Source organism: Amphiprion ocellaris, chromosome 23, assembly GCF_022539595.1.
Source record: "Amphiprion ocellaris isolate individual 3 ecotype Okinawa chromosome 23, ASM2253959v1, whole genome shotgun sequence".
NCBI classification, from domain to species: Eukaryota; Metazoa; Chordata; class Actinopteri; family Pomacentridae; genus Amphiprion; species Amphiprion ocellaris.
In genome coordinates, this window is record NC_072788.1 from 10,235,497 (window position 1) to 10,246,671 (window position 11,175).

The window sequence follows — 11,175 nt, forward strand, 5'->3', positions numbered from 1 at the left end:
CAGTCAGTCATTCGGCTGAGGCTTCTGCAGCCCCCTCTGGCCCACCCTCCCCACCACAAGCCCAGTACCGGGGAGTGGGAGCACCCACACAGGTCGCACTACCCAGTCTGACCCTCTCAGCCTCTCACCTTTCTGACTTCCTACCCCTGAGGAGACGGGCACAACTTGAGACTACTCCTCCTCCCCACCCCCGAGGGGCCTTCAGGACAGGTAAGACATCACTTGGGCCTCTCCACAGGTGTGCCGTCCAGGTCTGACGTGACACTTGCACTTTGAATCAAGCATGACTCCCACTACCACCTGCAGTCTGCATTATGTTTGGTACATTGCTTGCTGTCAGTTTTAGTTCTCTTAAACGTTTTTTAAATCCTTATGTTGCTGGAAAGTATACCTCTTACGGGGTGTATATCTTGACTTTTCTAACATTTGTGTTTAATTTAACTATTCTCTTGTTTAAACTACTTAAAAATATACCACTGATAACAAGCATTTGTGATGAAACACTCCTTAATTCCCATGAACCTTGGTGAAATCTATTCCGTATTGGAATGAAACGCCTGCATTGTGCCCTCTGACACCTTGGTGTAAAGTTTCCACAGTTCTATTTCATCCATGTTTGCTGTGACAGCACCATGTTCTCTACCTGTGTCCTCTCAGCCCACTTGGGTAATTTCAAATCTATCGATTCCCGGACCTCCTGACACAGCCGACTGCCATGTCTGAAGAGCATGTGCTTCACGTTTAACAGCCTCAGGTTATTTAAAGGGATGTGCTAACTTTGCCCTTTTCGCTGCCCCAATAAATTCTATCAGCTCCGGTGGTTCTTTGTGCGTGGTGTGGATGCTTGATGTTGCCCAATCAATGGCCAACATGGAGCAGTGCTGCCTTGCTTTTTGCCTCTTGTTATACATTTGAACAGGTTGTACTGATGTGTGCTGTCTCCTGTGACTTTTTACGTCTCGTCCGAACTCCCCAGGGGCAGCCATGTCACAGTTCTCCACCATGACAACCAGCGAGAGGAAAATGCAGGCGGCAGCAATCTGCAGAGAGGTGCAAGCCCAGGAAGGTAGCCATATCATTTCCTCTTCACTTCCTTCTTGTTCTAATCCCTCCGACCTCTCAGTTTCTCCCGTTGCATCCTCTCTTGGCTTCCGTTTCCATGCCACCTTCTTGTGTTCTGCTCCTTTTGCCCATCTTTTTATTACAAATGGATATAACACCATAACTTACAGGACACATTTATACTCCAATCCTATTAACTTTATTGTAAACACCACCTCAGCCTGCTCCACACACTGGACACTGGACCTTATGGCAAACATGATCCCACCATGTTCCAACGCAGCATTTGCCAACCCTCTTCTCTCCGACCCCTACTATAAATAAGCAAATGAATACTTTTATGGGCCAAAGAAACTAATCCCTTTGTTGTTGTCCTTTTGAACACGCTATTTCAGGGTGAGGACAACTGCGTGGCTCGGGGGAAAGGGAGGGTCTGAAGGCTACTGACAGCTGAAAGATATTCTGGCAAATTATGCATCTCGCACTTGGATATAGGCCTGTGACATCTCCATGATCAGCATGCAGTAGCGAGCATGTGGAGCAAACCACAAAACAAGCACCGAACATGAGTTGATTACGAGGGAGGATAATTCCTCGTTCATCATATTGGCAGGAGTACCAAGTCAGCAATCCATGTGGAGGGCTTTTTTTTTCCCGCAGCAGCAGCATGGCTTTTTCCCCCCGTGTGAATATAATTTGTATTCAACAAGGTTCGATAGGTGGGAGTATACAAATTAAGAAAATACATTTGTCTTGTCAGAGGTCTGATAACTGTACTGAACACAGACACACAAGATGCTAAGTCTTTTGTCTCCCTCCGTCCAGATGTAGAGATGGATCTGGGGAAGAAAATGAACGTGCCTAAGGACATCATGCTGGAGGAGCTGTCTCTCGCCTCCAACCGGGGCTCCCGGCTCTTCAAAATGCGCCAGAGACGCTCAGAAAAATACACTTTTGAGAGCATCCAGAATGAAAACAACACACAGTTCAGTGTAAGAAAAACCGTGGTGCAGTGATCACATGTGGATGATGTCATACAGAAAGCACACATGCACTGCACTCTGTCCCATTAAGATGTTGTCATCTAAAGTGTATCACAAAGAAATACTTTGACATTTTAGGAGGAAAAAGCACATTTACTTTTGATGGCATTTAAATGAGAAGACCTATTCCGCTGTCATGTTTGTGTGCATTAACAGTGTCACTGCAGGCAGCAGTAGCTCATATTAGTTTTAACAAAAGATTAGCTAGCTGGTTAGCCGGAAGCATTCTTTTTTGTAAGCCATTTCTTGTTTGTTTAAATCCTACAAAACTTAGGTGCACAATACTATTTAATATTTCTTGGCTGAGCATGACAACTTTCCAGTGAGGAACCTCCCATAAAAAGCGGACCTCCTTTTCACTGCGGAATTTCTTGCTTTTATTTTACTAGGATTTTTTTCGGATCAACCTTAGCTTTGGATATTCTTCCTGAGGTACTCACACATGCATACAAATACATAAAGTGAAGGAGAAACAAAGTAAACAAAAACAGCTATCGTTTAGAATAATGGAAAATAGCCATCTAATAAAAAAATTGTAATTTTCCATAACAAACATATACTTTTCCAGCCTTGATATTATATAAGATCATGTACTTTATTTTTTTTAGCTTTTAGTATTTCGGAAATGTTATTTACAATGTAAAAACAGAAATTTCCTATAATAGATTTGTATAATAAATTATATAAATTACACATATCATGATAAAAATAGTTTTTTGACAGATTACCAAATGTATTTACAGTAATAAACATGAATTTAACAGTTTTGTCTATTAAATAGAAAATGAATATTTGTAAAATAACCAAAAAAAAAAAATCATTTATAAAATTGAATTATTATGGTTATTCACAATCACAATTTTTTGAAATTGTAGTTTTATATTGGACATATAAATTCACATTCTGTTTTGGTATTTTCCTTTATATGGAATGAATCTGTAAATTAAGTAATGTAGATATATATTATATACACATATAAATAAACCCCAAAGCACATAACCATGACAACATGATATAAACAACGTAGCGTTTCATTCTTTGATTTTCATAGAGATGAAGACAAACATCACATTTTGACAGTACAAGCCAAACCAAGCATTTTTAAACTGTTATTGTCAGTGTAATTACATATTACACCTACAATTGTTTCAAAAAATCAATTATCAGGGGCCTAAATGCTCTCATAATTATTATGCAGTCCACTTTACATTCCCATAAGGTATACAGTTTCCTTTTACTAGATGTAATTTATACAAAACAATTCAGTTACAATCCCTGCTGAAAAATCTTTAATATTTCCTGATACAATATGCACCAGTAATGAGTTCCACCTGGCTATAATGTGGTGCATTATTTCTGCAATCTACACTGCTGCAGAACTAGTCTTTCCACTTTTTTTTGTTTTGTTTTGTGTGGATTCAGCAAACAACCTGTTAATTAGGGAGAGTTTTACAGTGATGATAGGCAGATTTTGTTACCCTGGGACGGAGGAAGTCTTTATTCTAATCTTTGCCTGGCCCTTCCATCATAATTAGCAATTATTAGAGTGGTATTGATCTTTTTAAAGCTCCTGAACTGCAGAACTTTTCCTTTAAACACACAGAAATCTGCAGCAGATGCAGAACAGGCGCAGTCAACTCACTCACTTTGATTAAGAGGTTATAGTAAGAATTTCACACTGCCTGCGTGTGTTTTCTCCATGCATGGTCATCCATTTCCCTCCACATCTTTCCCCTCCATCACATGAAAAACACTTGCACAATACCTCACATCCTGGCGACGTATATGTGGGAGAGATTAAGCACTTGAAGTGTTTATTTGACTCGTGCTACAGACATAGGGCTGCACAGAATAGTCGTAGTAAAAGTCTTCCAGCTGGTCATAAGTAGTTTTATTAATGTCCCTTTGTGTATGGATGGGCAGTGCGCCAAGTCAGCGTTTTTATTTTCCCAGCAGTACTTATCTACGCCTGACCTGGTCACACATAACACAATTCATGTCCCAAAGCTCTCAGTAGAATTGAATCAAGATAAACTAACTAAGTTTCTCTTTGTTATATCTCATTAATTAGCAGCACTAGTTATATCCTCTTCATTTAGTTGTGCAATGGCCTTGTGTACTTTTCAGTGCCCTCTTGAAGTCCGTAGATAAAATAATCATTCTGCTCCAGGGAAGTTTTTTTTCTCCCTCATCTTTGAAGTGAGAAACACTCGCATATCTCAGTTTGTTTATTGCTCGGGGCAATGGAAGGATTTTGTTTCAAGTTGTCAACATTTCCTGAGGAAGTCCTCGAGTAAATCATCATGAATATCGTTCAGAGGGATGAAAGCTGGCTGCTCAGGCTGCGGTGTATTTTATCCACGTCCAGAAAACAGTGCTTCTAATGCTGAGAGCAAATGGACAGGCACGCAGCTTCTCTGTTTACTCGGAAAACGTGTAAAATTCAGGTCTGTGAAATAGCTGAATTGAAAGGTGAAAAGTTTGGTCTCGATAAAAATCGGCAAAACTGCTATGCCAGTATTTTACTGCATATGCAAATAACATTTCATTATGTTTTGCACTAATCTAAATACGTCAGAAACCTTGCCATCTGTCAAAAAATAACCCAATATGCCACAAGAAATAGAGAAGCAGCTTGCAGTCATGTTCCTCAGGAGATGAAATTTACTGAGTTGTCATGCAGTGGCAGATGTTGAACCTTCCATTTTTCTGAAGCGCTTGTCTCATTTTATGTTGATAGCTGATAACTTTTTTTACACAGTCATCCTCAGTAGGTAGCGTTTGCCCATGTCTGTCATTTCTATCATGATTGAATTGTGAAAACCAATTAGCCAATATTTTCAACTAGTTCAGCAGATAACACTGAAAGTGACTCTTGATGGAGAGTTGTTAATTTCGTCATCTCTGGCCTCCTACAGAATCTAAGTCCCACTTTTTTTAAATTAGTTTTCAATCTGAGGGGAGGATCTGGCTCTTAGAGTGAAACTCGCTGCCCTCTGCAACCGAAAACAATGTTAATAGAGTAGGAAGAGTTAACCATTATAGCTGCAGGCCAGGCAGTTAATAAGCTGAATCTTTAACTCACTCACACTGTCACTGGAAATGTTTGTGATTAAAATATTCATTACAGATGCTTTAACGTTGCTGCAAACAATATTTTTTTACACAAGAATGGCTCAAGGATTAATACTCATCCTTCAAAAACTGTAAAATGTTTTAGCAACTCTTTGTTTTTGGGCCTACGACTTTTGTTTCCATTGACTCTCAATACTTTCATTAAAGTTGTTTCTCACAGTAGAAGGCAGAAGGTTTCAGATAAAAATCTAACAGATAAGAAACTGCGTCAAGCTTTCCTCTTCAAGTCAACTGACCTCTTTGATCTTTCTTTTAGAGTGCTGCGGTTTTCCAAACTGAGAATGGCAGCCCAGCAGAAAGCAACAACAATGAGAACAACTCGGGTGATAACCAGCAATCTAAAGTAACGTGTGATGCACCAGATGCAGCGATGGTGCCGAATCCAGCCAGCATTGCTCCAGGTAGGCGACACTGGCGATACAGTGCAATGCAAAACATTTCAAGGACTCAAGATCATGCAGCAGGGTTTTACTGTAGCTAAAGTTCACTGTTGTTCAACTTTGGCCCTTGTTTCTGCAACACACTTTTTGCATTCAACTTGTTTCGTTGTTATGCAGAACTTTGGTTGTGCAGTTTGTCTTAAATATGCACATATGTTGAATGTATGAGAGGTGGTGTAGCTCCCAGTGGAGAGCCTCCACTGCACAAAGCACTGGATGTGCTGTGTTTTGATAAGAATTCAACTGTTTTTCATTGTTTGTAGTCACGCAGGCTTTGATCGTGTAAGAAAACATTCTCTTCTTGCCTGGAATCTGCCGGCCTCAGGCAGAATATGATTACACGTGTTTTTTTTATTCTCTCCGCCTGTCCTTCTTTCATTTTCTTTCTATCTTCATCCCACTCCTTTGGCTCACGTCTACTCCTCAACATTCCCTCTCTTTCTCTCTGTCTGTTTTTTAACCCACCTTGCAATCAGCTCTTACCATCGTTGCTGAGTTTCACCCACGGGAAGTGTTTCCTGTTTGCATCTCGTGCCACTGATACCATCGGCGCTGCGCTCGCATCCGCCCTCATGTCTTCATTTTTTCCCAGTTGACACAAAACCAATACTGGTTTAAGGATGAATGTGTCTACGCCGGGGTAGGGTGTTATTTCTGGACCAGACACCACCCTGCAGTGTCTGAATGAAGTCACTCCAGCTGTAGCAGAAATTAGGCCAAAGTGCAAAAGGTATCAGATGGTAAAAACTCTTAAAATAGTTGACTCATCCACCCAGGGATGCATGTCCCATGTTCCTGGACTGGAGGCTGTAACACACTTAGCTGTAAAATGATATTGCATTTTTACAGTGGTACAAGTTGTAATTCATGCAGAAAGTTAATTGCTGTTTATTGATTGCAGTCCTCTGCAGTAGAATATGAGTTTTATTGCTTTATAGTGTAACTACACTTTCGAGCGAAACTGTATTTATTACTCTGCCAAGGAACGCAGCGGAGTTATGTGACGATCGGTGTACGTTTGTCCGTCTGTTAGTCTGTTGATATGTCTTTCTGTGTGCAACATTACTCAAGAATGTAATAACGGATTTGGATGAAATTTTCAGGGAACGTCAGAGATGACACAAGGACCACCTGATTAAATTTTGGCTTTGGTGCAGCTTATAGTCTGGATTTGTTAAAGATTTCTATATCATTGCGAGATAGTGGCATGGTGTCACTGTGACGATGGCTACAAGTGAACGCTACGTCAGCTGCCTGCTGACGATCATATGATTGCGATCCTATTACAAATCCACCACTGCGGACTTATTGGGACTTACCTGTCAGAAATCATACAACGCTCTATGATTGTTTTTCTTGTTTAGTTTTGCCACTGTAAACAATATTAACTGTAAGTTTCTGTAAATTGCAATTTATCTCTTCTTTGAAAATGTCTAAACACAACTGATTTCTGGACATATACTATAAATAACAGAAAATAAAAAGCCGACTTAGGGCGAAGGCAGAGGACACCCTGAACAGGTTGCCAGTCTATCGCAGGGCTACATATAGAAACAAACAATCACACTTGCATTCACGCCGATGGACAATTTAGAGTTACCAAATAACCTGAGCATGTTTTTGGACTGTGGGAGGAAGCTGGAATACTCCGTGAAAACCCTGCACAGGGTGAACATACAAACTCCATGCAGAAAAATTCCAGGAAGGTGGGGATGCAAACCAGGGCTCTTCTAGCTGCAAGGCGAAAGTGCTAACCACCACGCTACAGCCCCATTTAACGATACATTCACAACTAAATAGCAAAACATAAGAACATCTATTCAAAAGCAACAGGGTTTGGGAAATTGTAGTCAATTAAATATATTTAAGAGGAAAAATTTGGATGTATTTTTATAGTTATTTACTTCAGCATAGTTCTTTACCAGGCTATAAACATACACTTTAGCGTCTAATTGAAGTGAATACGATGCCAGAATGGGCGTCAATACTTTGCTTTCACACACTTTGTGCCATTTTCAATGGGGCATAGAGAAATCACCAAAATGGTGCCAGATGAAGATTTATGCACAAAAAGCCAACTTGCTGTCTTTTTCCTTATACCTTCAGCGCCTCATTGGATCTTTCTTTCATCGCCACATAAAGCTGGATGTGTAACAGTCCTTCCCACAAAAATATTAATTCAGCCAAGCGTCCAACCACAAGAACAACATTTCATGGACTCTTTTACACAATGTTTTGTAATAGATTCTCCCCCAAAATCTGTAAACTTCCCCACAGGTCTGTTTGGTCTCTCCTGCTTCCTCCTCAGGGCAAAACATAAACTCAGGAAGGGGGATTGTTCATTGTGAGAGGTTAGGACGTGACACGACGCCCCGCGTTATGTAATGCCTGAGCTCGCAGGCCCCCTGAGTGAAGCGCTGCGTTTGAAGGATAGTGCTTTGGATAGGCCTCTCCCATCAACACACACAGACTATGCAGGAAGACATACATGCTGGCATGCACATACGCACCGACCGAAACGCAGGGAAGCTGTCTCTTGATTTGTTTTGCTGTGAACTTTAACTAGGAAAAAAGAGCTGAAGCAGAAAAAAAAAGGTGGAGGGTTGCAATAATCCCACACTTTTTCTTCGTAAAAACACTCTAAAAAGTAATATTTGGACGCAAATACAATAATAATGAAGCAGTTTCCATGAATTTTGTTGACTTATGACAACGTCTAATTATTAAAAAGATAAGTTTAACCAACAAACTTAATTGAGTTAGGGGAATTAGCATTTCCTTGACAAATCAATGTCTTGTTAAATGCCACTTAATTAATGATTGGTAGCATGAGCAAGTTCTTCTACCTTGTATTTCCATGTTATTTAAAAAGTTTTTTAAGTGTTTTGTTCTTAATTACCATAAATGTGAACACATAGTTGCAACCTGGCAAATTTCTAAAAGAATAAGTTGTTTCAGTGTAAAATATGTAGATGGACTTGAAATCCTGACCACAAGGTTGAAGAAAAATTATGCTAGTTTTATTAAGTTACCTCAACATGAATGTACTGTTACATCAACTAAAGCAACAACAACAAAAAAGAGTTTAAATTACAAACAATATTAGGTCGAGGTGATTTCTGGCATTATCATGTCACCTCAGCTCATCCAAATAATGTCTGCAACGTAAAAGGCTTATCTAAATAAATAAATTCAAAGTTTTGTCTTGCAACCATGCATTAAATTAAGTGGTGTGAACAGTCTGAAATGCTGAATTACTTTATAGAATGAAGACTCTTCAAAGTCCAATTTAATACACATACAATGCTGCTAACAATGCTACTAGTGCCAGATTTTTTTTTAGATTTCATCCAACACTAAGCACTACAAACTTAGCAAAGCAACTTTGAATTTTGACAGCTGGAAATGCCAGCGAGAGGCGAGCTTTTTCAACTTCAGCACTGTGAAGGCATATGATGAGACAGTCAAGCTTGCTTATGACAGGCTGACAGGCCTGTGATCAAAGGGAAGGACTGGTTTTCTTTACACCGCGTGTTTGCTTGTTGAGTCTTAATTTAAAATTTTACATCATTACTCTCCATGTGTGGAGAAATATCCAACAAAAATGTATAAAATCAAATATATAGAATGAAAAACAACAGTTCTTTATTTGACAGAGAAAATCCCTCAGTTCATGCGCTGTCTGTGTTGTATAATTCACCCAGGATATGGAGGTCCTTTGAAAGACATCCCCCCAGAGAGGTTCAACAGTACAGCTGTGCCAAAATCCTACCACTCACCCTGGGAGCAAGCCATTATCAATGACCCGGCCTTGGCTGACACTCTCATCACCCGCATGCCTGAGCTGGAACCCCGACCAGACCTACCAGGGTACAAAAGTTTCAACAGGTAACAGCCTCACAGGTGGACAGCAAGCCAGCAGTAATATAAAATATTCTGTAAAATGCCAATTTTAAAGAACTGAACACATATATGCTGAAATATGAATGTCAACTTTTTAAACCCAAAGCAGCTTCCGGGCATTTCCTTGCTACTGTCACATTTTTACTTACTGTGGGCTCATTTTTCATTACTTTATAAAGTCCTGCACCTCTGTGGAAACAGCACAACCATGGATAGAAGTAGAGAACTCAGAAATGTCTCCCATTGAGCATGACACAGTTATAATGCCATAAATCCTAAAAAAAAAAAAAAAAGAAAAAGTGAAAGTTGAATTTTTAAAATTTACTTTGCCAAAAGTACACTACCCTCTTATCTGCTCTGTGTAAGCACTGCCTGCAGCTCAGCTGAGTTTACCTGAAAAGTCCTGGAATTTTTGTCACTTGACTGTTGTGTCAAGCTAAGTCACTCATGATTTTGTGATTTCACCAAAGAGGACTGGAATTACGTTACTTCAAACAGCTTATTTTTGGCATTTTAATGAGAAATTTTGCATAAAGTGATTGTGCTTAATTTGATTTGGTTAAGTTTACCAACTGAATCGCAGTCAGATGCGATTAGCTTAAAGATTGTTGAAAATCTGACAAGGCTGTCTGTTTTTACATTTTCAGCTTGATGGATGGTCTGCAGTTTTTTGTTTTTTGTTTTTTGTTTTAGCATCAACCACCATATGCTACAGGTCAAACCAAACCAAGTAAGACTCTATCAGCAAAAATCTAATTTGGTTTACTGCTTATAAATGAAACATTTGAGTCATTTTAAAATTGTAGCATTATGTCTCTAAGTATTTATACAGTTATGCTTTAATTCATCATGTATGCGGGTGCTGAGGGAGCAAAACAAGTATTGTCCTTCACCTCCCTCATAACACAGCGTTTCTCCTTCTCAGCCACTACATCTTTGAATATGTCCTCCAGTCAGAATCTTTCTTAGTTGTATCACTTCAAATGTCACTACTGTTTCTTCATTAGCACATGACGGATGCTATTAACACTATCCCACTGTCACTTCCAGGGTAGCAACCCCCTTTGGTGGCTTCAGCAAGACGCCCAGACCTGCTCCTATCAGACCCATCCAGGTAGAAACTCTGACGGAGCTGCCAGAGCTTCAGGGGGAAGCCACGGTGAATCGACCCTCCTTCAACAGATCTGCTCTGGGGTGGGTGTCGGCGGGTGGTCCAGTCTCCCTGCCTGCTATCTCCCTTGAGCCTGTGCTCATCCCTGAGTCAGAAGACCTTTGAACCCCTAATGAAGTCACACAGAGATGCTGTCTGCTTAGTTGCTGCACCCGAGGTTGTTGTGAGCGGGGTGAAGTTCCTGTCAGCAGAGTGGGGTTTGAAAGAAAGCATCCTGTTCGTGGTTCATGTTAGCTTGTATGCATCATCCACTAGTTTTCTAGTGATGTTAAATATTGCACTGCAGAGAAAAGTAAATAAATCACATTGTTCAGTAGGCCGACATACTCCTGGAATAAATTAACATTGTTGTATATTAATGTGCATAAGAACATTTTATCTAGTTTTTGCTCAATAAACTGGTGTAGATGCAAAAGAATAA

At 40.0% G+C, this 11,175-nt stretch overlaps 1 protein-coding gene across 1 annotated transcript; it reads left to right on the top strand.

Annotated features, from left to right (window-relative positions):
* On the top strand, positions 1–11,175 carry LOC111564116 (myozenin-2-like). Its single transcript, XM_023263514.3, has 6 exons — positions 1–210; positions 977–1,066; positions 1,888–2,054; positions 5,497–5,641; positions 9,385–9,568; positions 10,634–11,175. Exons 2-6 carry the CDS (start codon positions 985–987, stop codon positions 10,857–10,859), a joined length of 804 nt encoding a protein of 267 aa, XP_023119282.1. The 5' UTR covers positions 1–210; positions 977–984; the 3' UTR covers positions 10,860–11,175.

Excerpts from the sequence above, each read along its gene's own strand:
- LOC111564116 (XM_023263514.3), top strand. The coding sequence starts at position 985 with ATGTCACAGTTCTCCACCATGACAACCAGCGAGAGGAAAATGCAGGCG. Across the intron at positions 1,067-1,887 it reads AGAGGTGCAAGCCCAGGAAG|ATGTAGAGATGGATCTGGGG; the intron begins GTAGCCATATCA and ends CCCTCCGTCCAG. Across the intron at positions 5,642-9,384 it reads TCCAGCCAGCATTGCTCCAG|GATATGGAGGTCCTTTGAAA; the intron begins GTAGGCGACACT and ends TAATTCACCCAG.